Source organism: Erithacus rubecula (assembly GCF_903797595.1).
Source record: "Erithacus rubecula genome assembly, chromosome: 2".
In the NCBI taxonomy this organism is placed as follows: domain Eukaryota; kingdom Metazoa; phylum Chordata; class Aves; order Passeriformes; family Muscicapidae; genus Erithacus; species Erithacus rubecula.
Genome location: NC_136685.1, coordinates 47,490,903 through 47,511,842, shown reverse-complemented (window position 1 = coordinate 47,511,842; position 20,940 = coordinate 47,490,903). Strand labels below are relative to the sequence as shown.

The window sequence follows — 20,940 nt, the reverse complement described above, 5'->3', positions numbered from 1 at the left end:
TCTTGTGGTTTTAATTGAAATTTTGAGAGTTTATCCTGGCTGCAACTATCTTCAAACATGGAAATGAAAGACAAGGAGTATTATCATGCATTTTAAGATATTTTATTACAGCTGTCTTCTTACTTCTTTCTTATTTTTCCTGTTCTATCTGTTAGCTGCAGTGGCTGTGCAAAGTTGAGATCCTGTCACGGTGACTGCTGGGGCTGTGTTCCAGCAGGGCCAACACCATGAAAGGCTCAGTTAACATATTGCCAGTGGTGTCATTGAACAAGAACTTCCATGAATGAACTGACTTCAGGGAGCATTTGCTGGGGCAGTGTGCAGATGGGAGTTGTGTGTATGACTGCCTCTTCCCCTTCCTTAATCCATTTTTGTGGCTCTCCATTTTGGATTCCTGACTGCTTGTCATCTCCTGTTTCAGTATAAGATTTTTTTGGTAATTTTCACATTGGAAGCTTGTGCATAATGTTGTTTTGGAAAGATGCAGCCAGATCAACATTTTGATATTTTTTTTTTTTTTTTAATTTATTTTTATATTTTTATTTATCTTTCCCTATTAATGTGTTCTGTTTAAATCTTTCAAGTCTCTTACCTTGTAAACAGACGGCAATTACTTTTCCTTCAGAAGCCCTGGAGACATTCCTGTTGTGTGGGTTGACCTTCTGACTTGGCTCAGAAAACAGTAAGACCAAGAACTAAATTGTCAAAGTATAAAGCATATTTGTATCACACTATCCTGCACTAAACAAAAAATTGCAATTTTGTTTCTTCAGTTTAATTTTAAGCGATTTAACCAGATATTCTTACTCACAATATTAGAATGGTACAGCAATGCACTACATGACGTGCAGTTTTTAAACCATGGAATTCCTAAATGAATAGGACTGTCCCCAATAATTCAAGCAGCAATACTTAAATTTCTATGCTTCTTTTACTCATATATATTGAAAGTTACATGCTCACTTAGGAGCTTTATTTTTTGTTGTTTTCTAAGTGACCAAAGATCAGGTTACGTGTTTACGCCTCCCAGATCAATTTGGTTACTCTAGTAATGTGTTAAAAGTAGAATGATCTTATAGCCAAGCCAGAGCTGCTAAGTTACTTTTAATAAGCACTCTTGTCTGTGTTCATTTTAAGTCAAAAGCTAAACAGCCTAAGGATACTGTGGTGGATTCATACACGTCATGTACTAGCCCGGAGGTCTGATAAAACAAATCTGCTAGGCACTGTTGGTCAGTACAAACCAGTGCAGCCCAATTTGTGCATTTCAGTAGTTTTATACCTTCTTGAGTAAAAAGGGTTTCTCTAAAAATGTATGTTCTATGTGTTTATTAGTTTACTGTGAGAAAGATACAAGGCACAAGACATAAGCAAATTATGCTATAGAGAGTCAGGTATATCAAACCCAGAGTGTTTTTAAAGCATTGTACAGGGTACAGGCTGGTTCTGACACATCTGCAGGGGTTGTGATGGGTGAGTATAGAAATGCCCAATTAAACTGGATTTTATTCTACCAGCATAGAATAGAATACCTTGTCATTTTACTTACGGAATTCTTGCTGCTGAGAGAAAAAAAAAGTATTATAATAGTAATACATTATTCTAGCATATAGTATTATTGTAGAATCAATGTCAGTGATTTTTGTAGAATGAAAGTCAATGGAGAAAAAATGGGGTAGGGAGCCTCATTAAGTTATAGTATTTATAGTTACAGCATGAAATAAATTTTTCCATCCGACTTTTACGTATGGGCATATGACAGTACTGTGCTGACTAAACTAAGCACTGGCATAACTCCATTGACTTTACTGAAATTTCATCCCTTTGCAGCAATATTGGGTTTGGCTCAAACACAAGAGACCAGACAATTTTCTGACTGGGTAATCTTCATAGGTTGTATTTCTGACTTGGAATAAACAAACAACATATTCCAGGCTATAAGAAGATAATGATGGCCACTTGGAAGAAATTTCCATTTTTAAGTATTCATACAACATTGCATTGCTGCCTGGTTGTGATGCAGAATGTTTGGCCTTTCTGTAACAGTTGCTTATAATTTAAAATGCTGGTTTACTGAAAAGTTAAATAATTTGTCGAGGATGTTTGTTGCAAAAGGAAAACAGGACTTTCAACACTGAGGTGGAAAAAGGCCAGGAACGTGAATGACATGGTCTGATCCTTTGTTTCAGGGACTGCATACAAGTGGGTGCTTTTTGATTAACCTTTAAAGCAGCTAGGTTTAAAGAAGTCAGGCTAAATGCTGTTTTTGTACTTCTAATAGAGCAGTTACTTCACATTTGAGGTGGAGTTTAACAAACGTAAAGGAGCTTTAAAAACTCTGCAAATTATTGTGTAGTGATATCATCCAGTTTTGGATCCATCATCCTTCTGCACCCCTTTGTGTATAACATGGAGTCGAAACAAGTCTGCCTTGAAGTAAAATGCTAGCTATAAAAACTTGAGCATTTTCAGAGGTAGGAGGATCAAAACCCTGAACTGCAACACTGCTGGGACTTCCTGGGCTTTAGCAGAAGTTTTAGCACAGAGAAACAAATACAAAAAGTATCAGTGCTCCTAAAATCAGATAGTGTGTTCACAGAACGTGAAGGTGACTGAAGGGGGCTCAAGAGCAAGAGAACTGGAGATTCTGTAAAAAAGTAATGCAGTAGAGTAAAAGAAATAATTTAAAAAAATATTTTTTAGTGAAACATAATGTCTTGCAAGGAAGCTGGATATGTTAGTGAGTCCAGGGGAAGAGATTCCCTAGCTGCTCTGGGAGGCTCTGGTGCATGTACTTCAATTTTATAGGACCCAAACTTGGAAACCTGGGAGAAGACCTGCCTCCAGACTGCTGGTTTTTACACATTCTCTCCTCTCCTCCCAAACCATTTATGTTTCCTCTTCTTTTCTACTGCCTTTGGGAAGAAGAGAGAATGGAGGAAAGAGAAAATAGAATAGCAGAACTCAACAAATTTTCCCTTGAGAAAAATACACCTGGCAAATTCCTGTTTATCTTCATAAGTTACTGGTTAGACGCCATTGGATGCCACTCCTGAATTTGTTCTTCCTGCCCTATCTGAGTTGATAACACAAAGTAGATTTAATTCTCTGTGACTTATTTTAAATTAATATGATACACACACACATACACACAAAAGGTGAAAAATTCCTGACACCAAAGGGTCTTTTAGAAATTATGTAAATAATTTCTCAGGTGAAAATCTGACTCTGAAAGCTGGAACATTTAGAAGAATCTGCAATTTCAGGATGTTGGTAATAACCATAGCTGTGTTTGTAGGTATGGTAACAGTGAGCTGCTTAGTTTGACTCTCTCCCATGGTGTAAGCTGTTAGTAAAAGTGCAGTGCAAAGCAGATTCAACTTATGCTTCTCTGTGAGACCTACACTCTTATTTGCTTGTAGAAAAGGCAAAATTAAGAACATTGTATACATTGTGTTACTTCACAATGCCTACTTTGCAGATGTTTAATGACACAATTTATTGTTAATGCTGTGCAATGCACTCTGTGCACTTGGAATAAAACATTTTGGTGTTTTATAGGCCAGCATGCCCCTACCAGCAGGTGTGCAATTCCTTAGGTAAGCTAATCTGTTCTTAATTACAGTGACTACCAATACAGTTTAACATCTTGCTTTGTAACATACATGGTTATTTTTTTGGAAAACAGGAGGAATTGTTCTAAGGCTTCTTAAAGGCTGCTAAGATTTTGCTAGGACACAGTGTTCAACTGAAAAAGTTGTGGGCGGAGGGAAAGAATTGCTGTACTTAGTGAAGCAAGTCAATAACTGAAAATTTGTGATTTTAATTTCAAAGTAAATTACAATGTAGATATGCTTGCAGAAATACTGCTGTTGTTTTCTGATAGAATGCACACATACCTAATGTCCTAATTAGATTGGGGAAATGGTCAGCATTCTCTTAGAACTATGTTTACATATTTGCATTTGTGTTTTCTTAATAATATTTTAATTTATTAAATGTGAAAGCAAGTATGTAAAAGAAAAATTGAACTTATTTCTGGCTCTAATAAAATGAAAATGATGCTTTCATAGATCATGCTTCAGCTTAATTCTCCTTCAAGCATTATGTTTTTACTGAAGGGGGAAAGAAAGGATGTGATTTCTCAACCTGGATCACAGACACAAGATAAGACATGCTTCAACTGCCCTTAGTGAGACAGCATCTGCCTAGCACCAGTGCTTAAGCTGTTACTTTCTATTGTTTTTTTCCTCTGTTCATTCTGCCAAGAAGGTGGAGTTTATGCCACAAAAAAAAAGAGGTGGGGGGAAGGCTTTTCAGACACTAAGAAATTGAGTCCAGTCACTGTCTGGAGCATCACATTTCACAATAATTACCTGGGGATGCAGAGTGTTTCCACTTACAGTTTTATTTATGTGTAACATTACATGAATTTCCCCTCATGCTGTGCTGCTGTTTTCTATGAGTATCAGGATCTTGATACCACGTGAGTGGGGCAGCACTGGAACACAGATTGTCATGCTCCTAATTCTTATCAACCCAAGAGATGTAAGAGGTGACAAGTTTAGCAGCTGGACTGGATGATCTTAGAGGTCTTTTCCAACCTTAATGACTCCATGTCTCTACTCTCATGCAAGTCACCTTAGTGTAGGTATGCTCCCTTGGGACAGAGGGACAAAGGCATGGGAAATAGACCAGAGCCACCAAATCCCACCCCTTCTGCATGGCTGGGCCTCACAGATGGGACAAGACACTTGTTAAGAAGAGGGACTTGGGGTGTCCTCAGGACCCACTGCATTGCCAAGCTGAGAGCCACATGAAAATAGGGGATTGCTTCAGCAGAATCAAATGGCACAAGATTTTTTTTTTTTTTTTCTTTCTTTCTTTCTTTCTTTCTTTCTTTCTTTCTTTCTTTCTTTCTTTCTTTCTTTCTTTCTTTCTTTCTTTCTTTCTTTCTTTCTTTCTTTCTTTCTTTCTTTCTTTCTTTCTTTCTTTCTTTCTTTCTTTCTTTCTTTCTTTCTTTCTTTCTTTCTTTTTTTTTTTTTTCAGGAGGTACAGTCATCATAACTTTTCAAGGTGTTTTGGAAAATCTAAAACAAATACTGCTCCAGGTCTAGAACTGTATACAGAAGCAGACTGCAACTGTAAAACATTGCTGGATTAAGAATAAGGCATTAACAAGCTAAAATTTATTTACAGATTAAAACTACTGGCTTTTGTTTGGCATGGTTTCCAGACAGATACACTGTGTCACTTGTAGTGAAAACATCTTTGCTAATTACATTCAATTTCTATAAAAATAACTTAAAATCCAATCATAACAATGAAAATGTCTCAGGTTTTGGTATCTGACTGCTTAAACTTAAGCACAGTTGTTTTTTTCTTTCTGCTTTGAGCAGTAGCACAGTCAAAGCACAGATGTCCCAGTGGGGACATCTTGGAAGACAAAGCCCTGTGGTTGGAGGGGATTCAGCCAGACTATCTGGCTGTGTTCTGCCACCCTCATCTTGGCCTTTTTATCTTCTTTTTATTTTTCTTTTGTTCATGACTAGACAGGAGATACATAAGAAACTGTAAAGCTGCCATGAACGGCAACACAAATTACGTGAAACCACTGCAGTGACATTTATTAGAAGATAGAAGAACAGTTACCACACCTTTCCCAGGCATGTAGCTTTCTTGCAGTCATGATACGCCTCTGGATTCTTCCAGCTGCATTTCAGGACAGCACCACAAACTCCGGAGCTTAGCAGACATGAGGCAGTTTTTCTTCTTGCCTGCAGCTAGATACCTTCTCTGTCTTAAAATTCAGCTTCCTTACAGCTCACTGCATCCTCCTATGTAAATTGTATGCTACAAATATTGCACATAGTCAAGTCCTTTAAAGAGGTCTTGAACTAATATTTTTGTGTTTCTTCATCTTCAAAGTTCTGCAATTTTACAAAAATTTAGTTCCTGCTTTGGTGCTCTGCCCTAAACCAGTATTTCTGGCTTCTTGAAAAACTTCTGACCTTTTGTCATTCACGGACTTTTAGCAACAGTCGGGAGGTCTTGACAGGATGTCCTGCAGTTTTACCATTTGGATTTTTTATTTAAAGTCTGTGTTTCTACAACTCTACATACAGAACACCCACTGACACTGAAGTTAAAACAAGCTGGTGAGGAATGCACATCGTGTCAGGGCTTTGGTGAGTGTGCAAGGGCTTTATACAGATAAGAAAGAGGATGAAATAACAACATGCAGCATTTCTACATGCTCATGCCAGTACTTCTGAGGCCTGTTTTACTGAGTACATTATGAATACCAAGCTAGGCATAAATAAAACATGACTTGTGCTGAAACAAAACATATAACTTTCCGAAGAGATAAAAGCTGTTTTGTGATCATCAGCTACTGATTAACAATGCATTGGGTCAGCAGGAAGCGTTTGAACACAATTTTATTTATTGATTGTGAATGTCTCCACACAAACAGAACTGATCTTGTTTCACCTCACCTCCCTGAGCTATCATGTCCATCAATGCTTTCTGAAGCATCGCTTTTCTTCTTTTGGTGGGTGTGATGTTGGTATGGCTCTGCTGAAGTTAGAAGCTGTCCAAGTGCTTTCTCCTTCTCTTTGTTTTAGTCTGGTGATACGGATTGCTGATTGAGTCACGGCCTTGCTCAGAAAGCAATTTACATGGGGACCAGTGGGCTGCAGTTGCAAGCTACAGTAACAGGAAGGCTGCTAGGGCAGAATTATCTTTTGAAGTATTTGGAGCAGACTCAAAGCAGCGTGGAGGGGGATGCGCCTCTTACTGGGTTTGAATTGTTGCTGGCAGCAGCATTTTGTTCCCAGTCCTGTGGCTTAAACTTTTTGATGTTCCTGTGGATCTTTTGGTGGAACTGATCGTTCAAATGGATGTCGCGATTCTTCTTTATTTCCACATCGTACTAATACAAACCTAAGTAGGGGAAAATAGTGATTTTATTATGAACTCTACTTACTAAAGTTATCGCGTACTGGCCTTGGGCATTTCCAATGCCGCAGCTCTGGAGTCAGGCCTTTCACTTTCCCGATTATCTTTACAGCACACTGAGTGCTGTCACTTCAGTGCCTTCCCCGGGGACGGGCACACGCCGCTGCCCACCAGCCCCTTCCCCGAGCCCAGGCTGAGCACAGACGTGACCCAATCCGAGCCCAAAAGCATCTCGGCGGCCCGGCGGGGCCTGAGTGGGGTGGAATGTGCCGGGATGTGCCGGGATGTGCCGGGATGTGCCGTGCTGGGCCGGCCGTGCGGACTCAGCCCCGCCGCAGCCCCTCGCTGCAGCCCGCCCGTGGGCAGGGTTATGTAAGCCGCTCGTCCCCGAGCAGCAGCCGCCGCATCTGCGGCGCTCCCGCCCCTGTCCCCGCCCCGCTGCCAGCGCCGGAGAGGCAGGAGGCGGCGGCGGCGGCAGCGCAATAGAGCAAGTTTTGTCTCGGCGAAGGGGTGGGAAGCCAGGTCCCACCGCGCTCGGCAGCATGGCCGCGGCGCCCCTGGGGCGGGCAGCAGCCCCCGCCGCGGCGGCAGCGCCCCGCTGAGCTCCGCGGGCAGCGGCAGCGGGAGCGGCCGCCTCCGCCGCCCATCCGGGCCGCCAGCCCGCCCGCCGGAGAGCGGCGGTCCCCCGGCCCGGCCCGGCGCGGCAACCATGTGGGGCGGGCTGCACCCCCAGCCCGGCTTGCGCGGCTACAAGGCGGGTAAGTGCGCTGCGGAGCGCGGGGGCTGGGGCGCGGGGAGGCGCGGGGACCCGCGCCGCTCCCCTCCCCCGGGCCGGCCCGGCTCCCGCCCGGGTCCCCGCGGCAGCGCCGGAGGAAGCGGCTCCGTCCCCGCGGCCGTGTCCCCGCGGCTCGGTCCCCGCGGCGCGGCCCCTTCCCCGCGGCCGGCGCCCGGAGCGGGACGTGGCGCCCGAGGGGGCGCGGGGCCCGCCCGCCGCTGCTGGCGCCGGATCAGCCCCCGCCGGGGGCTCGGCGTTTCCTTAGCTGGACCTCGCGGCGGATGACAAAAGCTGAGCTTAACCTACATAATCCGTTTCCGTGTTTTGGGCTTTCTCTTCCATCCCCGATTTGTGTTAGTGTACCCTTAAGCAGAGTCTGGAAGCGTGCTGCTCTTGGTGTTTTTTTTCGTTTTAAATTTAGACCGGAACAAATGAGTCGAGTTCTGGGTTTGATTGGGTTTTTTTTCCCCTTTTTTTTCTCCACCACTTTTCTGTCTCTGGATTGATTAGAGCCTGGTTCCTGCGGGCTGGCAGGGATGTTGAAATGTTAATGCTCGGAGTTAGGTCGTTCCAGGGGAAGCCCCTCGGTGCGAGCGATGGGCTGGCTTCCCCGTCACGGCTGTCAAAGTGGCACAGCAAAAACGCGGAATTGGCTGCACAGCCCTGTGAGCATTGCTTTCGGACAGGTAAGGCAAGGTGCCGGCTCTTTCCCTGCATCTGAAAATACTACCGAGTGTATCACCTGTCTTACTCTGGCAGGGCTTCTGCAAATATTTTGTCATGTTTTGATTTATTGAAGCAATTGATCACAAGTGGAGGTCTGTGGTTTGGCTCTGCCATTGCAAGTGCAAAGGAGTGCTGTTGGAGTATTTTCTCTCCTTTAGAAATTCGGATTTATGTTTTAATTTTGGGTTCACAAAAGATGCATGGTGTGTGTGTAGTTAGCTGACATATTTAAATGGAGAGATTGTTTTGCTTGCAATTGACAAGGGTTTTCTTGCAAATACAAGAGCTGCTAAGACATTCTCAGCAGCTGCCTGGATCTCTACAAGTAGGCTAATGTTCATCCCTATAAGGTGAAAGAAGGCATTGTTCTTTTTCTTCTGTACTGTGATTAAGTTATGAATTTCTATGTATAACACATTTGCCTTGTTGAAACATTTTAAAAATTTATTTAGTGCTTCCTGCAAAAGAATGGAGTTACATTATCTTTGTACTACAGCCTACAAAGATAGTGGGTATTCTGAACAATAGGTGTGGAGATTTCAGTTACTTTGATGGAAACTGCAGGAATTTAGGGTGTTTCAGTTCTTGATTATTTGTCTTCGGGATAAGAATATTAAAAGGTTATATCACCATGTGCTCTGACACTAACTTCAGACCATTACAAAGGTTGTCAATGTTCATTTTTTGCTTGTTTCAGAAAACTTTAGATTGTGACATTTGATACATGGTTTCCCCTTTTGTTTGGGGTCAAATAAAGTATTTTAGTACTGTGTTGAATTTGTCAGCAATTCAAGTGACTTATTTGATTAATGTTTTGCTTTGCTTGTTTGTCAGAATTGTCTGTAAGACTCAAGAACAAATTTTGTGTATTGCTTCCAGTTTGTCCCCCATCCCTTCTTTTCTTTTGAACTTGTATTAACCCTGAGTATTTAAATGTATGTTTCTCTGTAAGCAGTAGAAATATAAGGTAGCAAAACTGATAGAAAAAAATCTAATTTTGGAAAGGATGAACTAACAGAAAGTGGTGGTTAATTAGAAGGCAAGTAGGTAGAGGTTTAACCTTGAGGGATGATGTGTGCATTATAATTTCCAGCAGAGGAGTGCCCTCCTTCATTTGCCCTACTGGGAAACAGTTGAGAAGCTGTTTTGTGTGGTTTGTAATCTGTCTGAAGATGTGGAAGGTAATTACCTCCATGCAGGTATTTTTATTAAAGGAATGACAGCTACTAAGATCCTGTGCTATTGTTACTGCCATGTTAGACGTTTTGGCTGGGGTTGCTTTTTGGTTTTTTTGTTTTTTTTTTTTCTTGTAGGGAATCTGTTCATAGGGAAAGCAGAACAGTAATGTCCTACTAAGAAGAACGAGTTTAGGCACTTTAAGCTAAAGGAACCTTTCTTCTGTCAAGATACATTTAATACTTAAATGACAGCTACTTGATGTAGATTCTAATTGGTTTGTGAGTATAACATGTAATGACTTGAAAATTCTTGGTAAACCATATTTTTATACTGAAAAGTCTTCTATTTTGCTAGTTGTACTTCAATTATCTATGGATATGGGCTTATAAAAGTCTTACTTTCAAAAATCATTGAAAATTATACAGTTGAAAATCATACAATTCCCTTACAAACCTAGGTGCTTACTGAGCTATTCTATTTACACAGGGGAATTACCAGTTTTTTGGTAATACATGCAAATTAATTCTGGTTATCTAAAATGTAACAGGCAAGGACAGTTCTGGAGCATATTTAATTTGTGACCTTCAGTTTTATTATTTCTTTTCATTTCCAAATTATACTTGCTTTTTGGTTCAATAGGAGTGCCTTCTCTGAAAAAACAAATTTGCTACCTTGTTTGAATCCCACTGAGATTTTTTTTTATATAGGTCCTTCTTGTATAATCAGTGAATTTAATGACAGTTTGCTGCTCTTGCAAAATAACTTCAGCTCCTTACAGTCTCAGTGCCTGTCCTGAAAAATTAAATTGCTGTTTTTGAAATGTGTATGATTGATTTAAGTCTTTCAGTCTTCTTGTACTGATGACTGTTTATGAAACCCTTGCAGCATAGTTTGTACCTCTATAAAGACTGCAGTTACTCATGTGCTGTAGGAATTTAACTGCAGTGAAGGGCATACAGCATTTTAATCTCTTTGCTTATTTATCTAGACCAGGCTTTGAAATATACACTTGGTTAATAACTCTTTTAAGACTATGAAAGTGCTCATCTAGATGTGGTTAGGCCATGTGTGTCCAACAGATGCCTGTGGAAAGTGAAAGAAGCACTCTTTGAAATGAAGTAACACATATTTATTACTTTTTGTAAACTGTGCCACCTCTGGTCAAGCTTCTTTCCACTTTTCATTATTGCCTGTTGGTAATATTGTACATCAAAAGGATTTTATTGACACTCCCTAAAAATGGTAGCCTGCATCCCTCAGCTCCTGGAGCCCTGGCAGTGTGATTTGCCCTGTGTTCCTTGCATTTGAGCCTCACTGGCAGCGTGACACACATGGGTCTGAAAGATCGTTTAATGATGTCACAAAGTGTCAGCAGCAATAAGGTCCCAACACATTGTAAAGCCCATGGGGCGCTGCCTTCTTGGGGTGCTAATGGGCTAACTCAGCCAGGGTGGGGAGGATGGGGCTGGTATCACTCATTTGCATCCTTAGAGGTGGAAGAAGAGACAGAAGTTGGGTGGTTTTGTTTCTGTAAAGTGTTCTTGCTCTGCTTCTGGACGTGCAGCCAGGGATGGTACAGCTTTGGAAGCATCTTGAAAAGGCAGGTTTATCTTTACAGGCTAGGCAAGGCAATAAATGCTGAGTTAGTCCAAGTGTAGATTTCAAATTGGTTAACAGTTGTAAGTTTATAAATGTGTTTGTATGTGGTGCATTATAAAGATTGTTCACCCAAACTTAAAAATGTAATGTTCCAGCTGCAAGACTGGCTGCTAGAATGGCCTCTGCTCTCTTTTACAGATCACTATGGGGTCAGATGACATTCTGTGTTTGAGTGATGGTGAACAGGAGCTACTTACTTCCCTTCAAAAACAAAGCCTTTTTTTGTTCCTCCCTCCAGGCAACTCACTTTTATGGATATAGCATCCACTCTTTTAATGTGTGCAGAACACATATGTCTTAACTGCAAGAAAAGAATGATGGATGTAAGGGTGTATTATAGTGTTGGGTTTGGAGGTTAGCTGTTGTTCTGATCTCCTGTATATTGCACTTTAACTGACTGAATACAGACTTGTGGTTGGAGTAATTACTTTCTTTTAAAATTTTAATTAAAGGAAGTAGTTATTGCTTCAATAATTTTGTGAAGAATTTGTTTTAAGGAGTCTTAGAGAGTAAATATGGAGTAAAAAGCAGCCTGAGCCATTCTTTCTGCCCTTGAGGAGGTGGTGAAGGAAGTGCTAGTAGGAAAATAGCACCTGTAGATTCTCCAAATAATGTCTAGAATTTATGTCAATCAAATATTGATTCTTACAGTGCAGAATTAGTTATGCTAAGATTTTAGCCAGGCTCTTAATACCTGTTAAAGGACCCATGTGTTTCAAAATATGGTGCATGGTGGTAAGAATAGCTGAAAGCCTCCTGAATTGCATGACTTGAGGTTGTAGCCAGAGGCGATCATTTACCATTGTTGAAAGCAAAGCTTGTTTGTTAAAGTTAGTTAAGAAGAGAAATAGTAGTATTCTTGTTCAATATCAACTGCTCTGTCTTCTGTACTCTTTGGATGCTTGTTTTTAACATATGACTTGCTTGTGGTTTAATAGTTAAACTAATTGTCATTTCCTGTGCTGATGTTTCTTTGGCTGAAAAAGTGCTGACTTGGTTGTAGTTGTCAGTAATCTCTTGGGTGGCCAAATGTGTCTTAGAATGGTACACTGACAATGAAGCAGTCTCATTGTGGTTGTGATTAGCTTCAGAACACATTCAGGCATATTCACTGGGATTCAAAAAGTGGCTTCCTTACTGGCTTTTGCCACGGGTTAGCCTTGGCTCCCTACTCAGCTCCTTGCTGCTCTCAGTGAGACAGGAGAGAAAATAGGACGGAAAAGCTCGTGTTGAGATGAGCACAGAGAGGTTGCTTGCCAGCCTCTGACACAGGCAGAACAGACTTTGCTGTGGTGTCAGTCCATGTCAACTCCTTCACACTCCTTCCTCGTGCTGTCAGCCTGGTCTCTCTAGGGCCTTACAGGACACTGCTGCTCAGAGCTCCTGCTCCTCCTCCTCTGCTCCTGCTCTCGCCTCTGGGTTTGCAAGGCTGTGTCTCACACTCTTGTCGTTGCTCATGGGAAGTGTTTTGCTCTTTCTGGACAAACGCTTTCCCTTAGGCACTGCCGTCACAGCAGCGGGGCTCAGCTGAACCCTGCTGTGGCTGCCTTGGAGCTGTCTGGAAGCGGCTGTGTCCATTGCCTGGCAGCACAGACACTCCTCACACAGGCCTCCCTGCTGCCCCCACCGGCATCTGGGCAGCTGCACTCCATAAAACTTGTTCAGGAGGAAGCCACTGTGTTTTGATATCTCTTTTCAGGAATAATACTAAATATAGTGTCCTGAAGTTTATTCCTGCCAATGCTGGGAAGGTGTACTGAAGTATAGTAAGTTGTGGCTACTGCCTTAGGCTTCTGCATGAAGTTTCTTGCTGACTTGGGCAAGTTGAGGAGGCCCTAAATGTGGGACACTGCAGATCAGCTAGAGGTGGATGGCTGGAGAAGAGGAGGAGAACTTGCAGCAGGGAATAACTCAAACAAATATGCTCGCAAGTGTGTTAGTCCTGTCACATCATCCCTCATGTTCCCAGAAACTGCTGACCCCTGTGAAATTGCCCCTGAGGATGCTATTTCCCTGGGCACTGTGCTCCACAGCATCTGGCTGGGTTGCCGGAGTGCGAACATCCTATTGATTGCACAGCCATGCTCAAGTGACCTATTTCTCTGCAGCCAGCCGTGCTGTAAATGACACTGCATCTTTCTCTTCCTCATTCCCCAGGGATCTCTGCTGCTTTTTGAGATTCAAAAGGCCCATCTGTAAAAGGAGTGGAAAAAAAAAGAAAAAAAAGAAAAGAGATGAAGTTCTGAGATTTTTTTTTCTTTATTTTTTAAAGACATGATAGTCTCTGCAATGTGGGAAAATATGTCAGGTAAACTCCTCTTTTTGCCTGAAGGGGTGTATACAGGTGGATTGAAGGGTATGATTTTATTTTGCAGTTAAAATAATCTAGCAGGTAGTTGCTGCCACCTTTTTGTGTGCCTCCCATGTACCCACTCTAGCACTTGCTCAGCCTTACAGCAAACTAATTGGGGGAGCTGGACCAGGAAAATACTGAAGTTAAATACTGAATGAGGGATTTACAGTTGCCTTGTGTCAGGCGTCTGACAGGAAACTGTCCATTTCACTGCAGGAAGCATCTATCCTGATGTCTGGCTGGTGTGGGATGTTTAGAGTCAAATACACTAGCTCTTCAATCAGCTGGTGGACAGTGGAAAAATCTCCCAGCACAGTCTTGGTGTGCTGCTGCAGGTGACATCAAGAAGCATATAGTTAATCCCTAGATTTAACAGGAAGGTCAAGGAAGGTTAAGTGAGGATCAGGAAAAAGTGACATTAATTCCATTGGACAATGTAACTTCCACCAGTTAGTGGACTCACAGGTTTAAGACGAGAATAATGGAGAATGACTGAAGAGGTGGTAGGAGACTCAGTCTTGCTGAGGAGGGGCAGTGCAAGTAGTGTCAAGTAAAGGTCTTAAGTGCCTCTTCATTTCTTAAAATATCTGAAGTAGACTTCGCAAATGCAACTGAAAAAGAAAAAGGTGCCGTGAAGTTTCTGATACTTTAGAGACCAGTGGTGTGTTATTCAGAAGAGAAACATTCTTGAATGATACTGGAGTCAGAGCTGAGATTCCTTATAAGGTATCCTTATGTTTTAATGTTTGTTTTACTGCTTTTGTAACATGGTTTCCAGATGGTGTGGAAAGCTGCAACTTTTTTGAATGTTTCAAAACAAATTAAACTTTTTTTTTTTTTTTTTTTTTTTTTTTTTCTCACTCAAGCCTGTCTTTCTTACAATGTGATGTCTTCTCTCCCGAATGCCTACCTTCAGCTTTTAGACCTTTTGGCAATTCTCAGTGCCTCTGGAAGCATTCTTATAGTTGTGAATTAGAACTTTGTATAAAAGTTCAGTGGCTAACACTGATCAAAAAGTGATCAAAAGGTCCTCGGATAAGAAAACAAAGTACAAAGTGTAGTGGCCTAATTAAAAGCACAAAAAGACATTGGAAATACCGTTGCTCAAAACTTCATCATTTTTGCTACTTAGAAGAACCACAGCTAACAGTTGTTGCAGTTTTAAATCCTTTCTATTCTCTTCATCATCTGAAATTACCAAACTGATTAAGTAAAGGCTTTTGTGTGGTTGGTAGAATTACTGTAATGTAAAGCTTTACATTGAAAGTGATTGTAGTTGTGAAGACAGAAACACAAGAAGTGCTGGTTTTGACTGAAAGTATCCTGAATAGAGTTGATGGCTTATTGGGTGAAGGATTGGTTTTTTTTAACTACTACTTCTCAATTTCCAGGGCATTGTCCTTCCTTACATTAAATAGGTGTGAGAGGAAGCTGTAAAGCTAAGTGTGGGGAAAAGTTGCTCTATGACATGGGCACTGGAAGTTTGTAAGGAAAATCTCCACATGTCTTATGTGAAGACAGAATTTCGTCCTTTCCACTGAAGTGTAGCAATGTGGGAACTCCCTTGCATAGTTCTGTTACTCCGTGCATACTTTTGTTAGCATGCACTGAACCTATAGCCTGGAGGCTCAGTTTTCTGATGCTTGCACATTAAAGTAGATCCTGTTGTGTTTATAATGCACATTAGACCTCTCTAACAGTGCTAAGATTTTTTTTCCTTCATTTTTCATAGTTGAGCAAAATATTTCAGTGAAATTTTATTTTGGAGGAGTCTCTGTCTTCTCCATTTATTTTAGCATCAAGGATATCTTTAGAGCTGATATTTGACTACAAAGAGGAGAGAAATTGTGCACTTTTCTGTTTTTAAAGTAAGACTGTTAGACTCTTATTTGTTCAACTTTGCAAAGTGTGGGAGCTACTTAAAACCATTTAGTATTTTTTGACTCATTTTTAGCAGTTAGGCTTACTTCACTTTTGCCCACGCACAGAGATTGAATTAAGCCTTTAAACAAGAGAGAGAGGACAAAAGTAATTCTGTAAGAAAAATGTTAACATGCCAAACTGCTTGGAGAAAAACTTACCTGGTTTTGAATACCAATAAAGCTAAGCTGTAAGAAGGGGTGAAATAGACGATAAGCTGTGATCATTACTTTTTTTTTCTGACAGGAGGATTTTACTGATCAACTACAAACACACAGCTTTTTTAACAGACCCTAAGCACTGACTGCATGTCCTGAGGCCTTGCTGTTCAGAGTTTATATTAACTTTAAGCATAACTTAATGTGTTTATTTTCCTAGATGTTCCCCTCTTCATACTTCAGTTGATAAACTTTCCAATTTTAAAAGGTAGCCTTCTTCTTTGTAGTTGCTATATGGAAATGAATGGAAACTAGGAATATAATTTTGTGTTTCCATGGGGTGAATAGTGCATTGAGTCCAAAAACAAAGAGGCAAGCCAGCATAGCAGGCATGAGGTAATAGTTGTAGTCTGTGTGCCAAACATGAAATAAGAAACATCTGCAGTCCTGGTTTATGCAAATGCTCTATCTAGAAGCAGAAAACTCACAGGAGTGCCACCAACAATTGGATTGAGTTTTTGGTCTTGCTCCTGTCAGTGATGAAATGAAAGCAAACCTCTTTCCTGTTAAGGTTGGAGTTTAATCATTGGTTGGATGCTAAATTTCTACAGCTAAATGCTGTTTGTGTATGAATTATAAAATGTGTTATGAACTTGTGTTTGGTTTACATACTTTCTAGAGTGGAAGTCAGGGCAGGCAAAGCCCAATATTACATAGTTGTGTCAGTTTAAGGATTTTGCCACCTTTTTAGTTAACAGAGGAACTCAACTGTCTGGTAGCTGAACGGGCTTTGTCCTCCTCAGTGAAGGCAGCCAGAGATTTATGCCTATCTCACTCCAGTTTAGGATCTGCCTCAATGTGCAGTTTGGCAGTAGGATAAGCCTGGATGCTGCTGGGCATCAAACCTGTATGTTTCCACTCCCTCCTTGGCACTGCTTCTTGTCTGACCCCTTGCTGAGCTTAGAAAGTCAAATTAGCAGATAACCTTTTCCATAAGCAAGGACAGTTTGTTCCTGAGCCACTTTCTGTAGGCTCTGGAGTGGCAGGGCTTATGCTGGGGAAGCAGGAAGAGTGTGTGTCTGGGCAGGGTGAGCAGCCTTTGCATAGCAGCTGACCAGTAGATCCAATTAGCTCTGATGTCAAACTGTTCCCAGCTCAGACCCAGTTTAGCCAGCAGCATAAGCTGGCCAGCTGGACTCTTTGATGGAAAGACAGAGCTGTTCATCTCTTACTTTCTATAGACTCTGGTGGGGGTTATAAAGAGCGAGCTACCTGATATTGTCTTTAAACTGCCATGGCAAGATTCTCAGAAGCTCATCCGTCCAATTGATTTATTTGTTATTTTTAATTGTCGTTGTTCCTTTAAATTGCATACTTTCCTGCTTGGGATACCTTGTACCTTGTTGTTGTACACTTCTGTGCACATTTGTAAAGTCATAAAAACCAGACTTTGTGAAGGTTCACTTTGAAATACTGTTTAGTATAGAAGACAAACGTTTTATAGTTGTAATTATCTATGATGAGAGATTGTACATTTAGCCACTTCTGTGGGTGGAAACCCCAAAACTGTTTAACCTTTATTAAGGAATTTGAGAGGCAAAAGAAGCTGGAGGTATGGTGAAACAATCTATTTAAAATGTAGCTTTCAGGGAACTGAAGGACAAGTTTATGTTCCTTAAAATATGACCATAGCCTTTTTTTTTTTTTTTTTTTTTTTTTTTTTTTTTTTTTGTGTAAAGGCAGTTTGGATACTGCCAGCATGTGTACTTTGAGGATTGTATTTTGAGTATTTTCTTCTCAATGTTTCTTTCTTCTACTTTAATTTTTTTCCTGTACTATTTTATGTTTTTCTCTCTCTCTAGTAGGTGAATTCTTTTGCACATTAGTAATACAGAGGACTGGCATAAGCCTTTGTATACCAGGCAGTGTTATCACCTTCTACAAGTAAAGATATCGATAAGAAGTCTCTCTTGATATTCTTCTGTTTAAGCTCTCACATTCCTATTTTTCTTTCCCTACTTCCCTCTATATCTGTACATTTTAATCTTTCTTTATGCTTAGAATTGTTCTAATATATTTGTAACTGAAAAACTATGAGAACTTAGTTAAATAGCTTGCAGGCTCTGTCAAGAAAGGATATGAGTCCTTAGGATGAATCATACTTAAGCTATCTGGTACTATAAAGTACTTTTGAGGAACTGAAATGTAAAAATTTAATAGTTCAGGCTGTCATTTCATCCCACTTTACCCTGCTTCTTATTGCACTTTGATTAAACTGCATCATCCACCTACTCTCAGCTGCATTCATGTGAAAGGAGGGACTAGGACCTTCTGGTATCTTAGTTCATAGCCAGCTGGTAGAGCTGTGAGTTTCCACCACCTCCAGAGCATTTGTAAAAAACGGATCCTGAAACTGTCATCTGGCCACCTTCCCTGAAAGCATTAGAAACCTCTCTTTCCAATATTCTGCTCACCCTGGAAGAGAAAAGCCTGCATTTGCAGACCTGAAACTTGTTTTGGACATTTGTAATAATAAAAGTTGCAGTTTGTTTTGCAGAAGGACCATGGAGATGAAGTGCACCCAGGAAGTATGTGTCTAGGAGGTCAGGGCTGGGATGCCATTTCCTAAATATTGTTTTCAAAAGAGTTTATGAAGTAGTTATTTATCAAAGTAAGGTTTTCTTTGCCTATGTCTGGAAGGAACACTCACTTGCCAGGATCTTTTTACTGTGCCAGGTTATCAGATTGAATGACTGTACCTTAGCATTCACTTCACCTTAGACTGAAGGAGGCTGCTGTCGCACCATTCTACTGCTAACTCTCAGCTTTTTTTAAAGCCTTATATAAATGTGTTCAAGTATGACATCTGCTCTTGTGTCTACTTTTGGAAAGGCTTTTCAGCATTTTGGGTTGCCCTGCCTTTTCTCACAGTGTTGTCTTTTCATTAGTCAAAGAAACCAGAATATTATGTGTGAAGGCTTGTTGTGCATGAAGCACACCCCAGAGTAAGATTTTCTTTAATCTTGTGGCACTAATGATCTTGCAGGTATGATGAGTAAACAAACATTTTCGAACCAAAGTAAGTTTTTTTCCTACACTACAGCATCTGTATCATTGGGAGACCATTTGTGTGTTTGTTTATTGGCTTTTCCTTTTGAAAAGATGTGTGGTTATGTGGCCTTATGGGACAAGAGAGAGAGAAAAAGAGAGGCTATGAGACCTTAAAGAACTTACTGAGAAGGGAGATGTGTGTAGAAGATGCAACCAGACTAAGTCCAGCAATGTCAGGGGATTATATGAGCGCATGTGGGAGAATCAGGTTGAAGGTGGGTTGACTTATTTCAAAATATTGTCATGTGATTTTTGCATGATTACCAGTGTTTTGGGTAAAGGTACAGATGGTGAGGGTAAACTAATTAACTGTGGCAGTATCTTTGGGCTGAATGCTGACTCTCTTTCCTTGAAAGGGCTTCAGGCAGACTTCAGTGCCATCCTGGCGTGAAATGCGATTGTACAGGCTGGTCACATCCATGATGTGAATGAGCTTCGCATAGTTAGTTTTGATGGTACTGCAGGGAGATCTTCTTCACAGTCCTTTGACTGGATACATTTGCGCTGGCTGTCATGGGTGATTCACTTCTGGTCACAATCCATGTCAGTCACACTGTGGAATAGAAAAATCAGTATTCTTAGTTCTGAATGTATCTGCTGTGAAACCCAGTTAAGTCTTTTGCTGTTGCCTTCCATTCGGTGTCTAGGTAAAGTAGCAGTATCATAGCTGTCACTTAAAATAAAAATCATTACATTCAAGCATGTTAGAGCTATTTTAGGAACCAAATGTAAAGATGGTAATGTTATTATTTTGTGTATGTAGGGGATCTGTGCATGCCACTGAAATTAGGCATGGTAATGATCCAGAATTAACTGTGAGACAGCAATAGATGACAACATTCTGTAACACATGGAAAAAGGTGCATGTTTTTGTGGAGTGAAATTTCAACAACTGTTCTCTTTTAATAAATAATCTACTTCCAGTCCTTTATATACTTAGTTGTAAAGGGATCTGTTTTAAATGCCTAGGCTGGAAATAGGGGGCTATGTTGGTATATTTAACCAACCAAATTTAAGGAGGTATTCAACTGTTTATATAAACAAGGCTTCTTTTGAGTTTTTTTTTTTTTGTGATCTTACACATATTTTGTCATATTTGTTGGTGGAAATTGCAGCCTGGTAGGATGACACTACTGTTTTTCAATTCTAATGAATCCTATGAAAGGTAGATTTTTCAAACCAGTAAAGAATGGTCATAGACAGATACTAATATAAAATTCAGCAGCACAAACATTGATTAGAGATTTTTGCTTGCTTTTCTCACCCCATTCTGTATTTTGGGCAGATGGACACTAGCTGTTGATTGGCAGGTTTGAGATCAGAGCAGCAGGGTGAGGCAGGTGTGCTGGCTGAGCAGCATGGGGACTCCTGTGTACCTTCCTTTTTTACACTTGGTTCTTTTAGTGTAGGCTATTTGCTGTGTGAAAGTTCATGCATTTGCAGAGGGCTGTCCAAAAAGGAGATGGGAAGCATAGAATGGGGTGTGTAGCAATTGGGGATTCCTCAGGACTTGGTTTAGAAGGTGAGTTTCAAATAAAGAAAGTAATGTATTCATTTTTAAATAATGTCTTGGACTAATGAAGTCTATAAGGTTCTATTTTATGAGTTACTTACTGTTCAGGCTAAATGGATTTGTTTCTAACTATGTTGGTGTTTGTATTTGTTTATAATACAGCTTTTCAAAGCTGATTGAAGTCACTTTCTCATACAGAGACTTGTCTAGTTGTAGTGGCCTTCTATGAAATAGAATCTCCATTAGGCCTGCAAGGTAACACAATTGTGTGGATGTGCCATGAAACATTAAAAACTGCAGACTCCTGGATTATGTCATTAGCTATCCTTTTTAGAAAAAAAAGAAGTATGTTTAATGTTAGGAGGGGAAAGAAAAAGCATTTCTTGAAGTGATCATGTGCAATCATGTTCTCTTGACAAATCTAAAATAGGTTAAAAATCACATACTATTTAGCTATTAAAAATCTAAACCAAATGTCTTTCTTGGGACATACCCTTTTTAAAGGTAGATGCTTCTCCTCAACAATAGAAATCCAGTGAAAAATTGACAATTCCACCCCAGGCCATGTGCACACCTCTGTGTACAG

General features: G+C 40.7%; 1 protein-coding gene across 2 annotated transcripts in view; it reads left to right on the top strand.

Annotated features, from left to right (window-relative positions):
- CEP85L (centrosomal protein 85L) overlaps positions 1 to 20,940 on the top strand; it is a 131,822-nt gene that overhangs the window by 22,289 nt on the left and 88,593 nt on the right. The window contains exon 1 of one of the 2 annotated variants that reach the window (XM_079299314.1): positions 7,387 to 7,718. The exons of the other annotated variant lie outside the window; for it this stretch is intronic. Within the exon in view, the coding sequence (XP_079155440.1) occupies positions 7,670 to 7,718 (49 nt within the window). The 5' untranslated portion in view covers positions 7,387 to 7,669. Of the gene's footprint in view, positions 1 to 7,386; positions 7,719 to 20,940 lie in introns of those variants that run through there. 2 annotated transcript variants of the gene reach the window in all.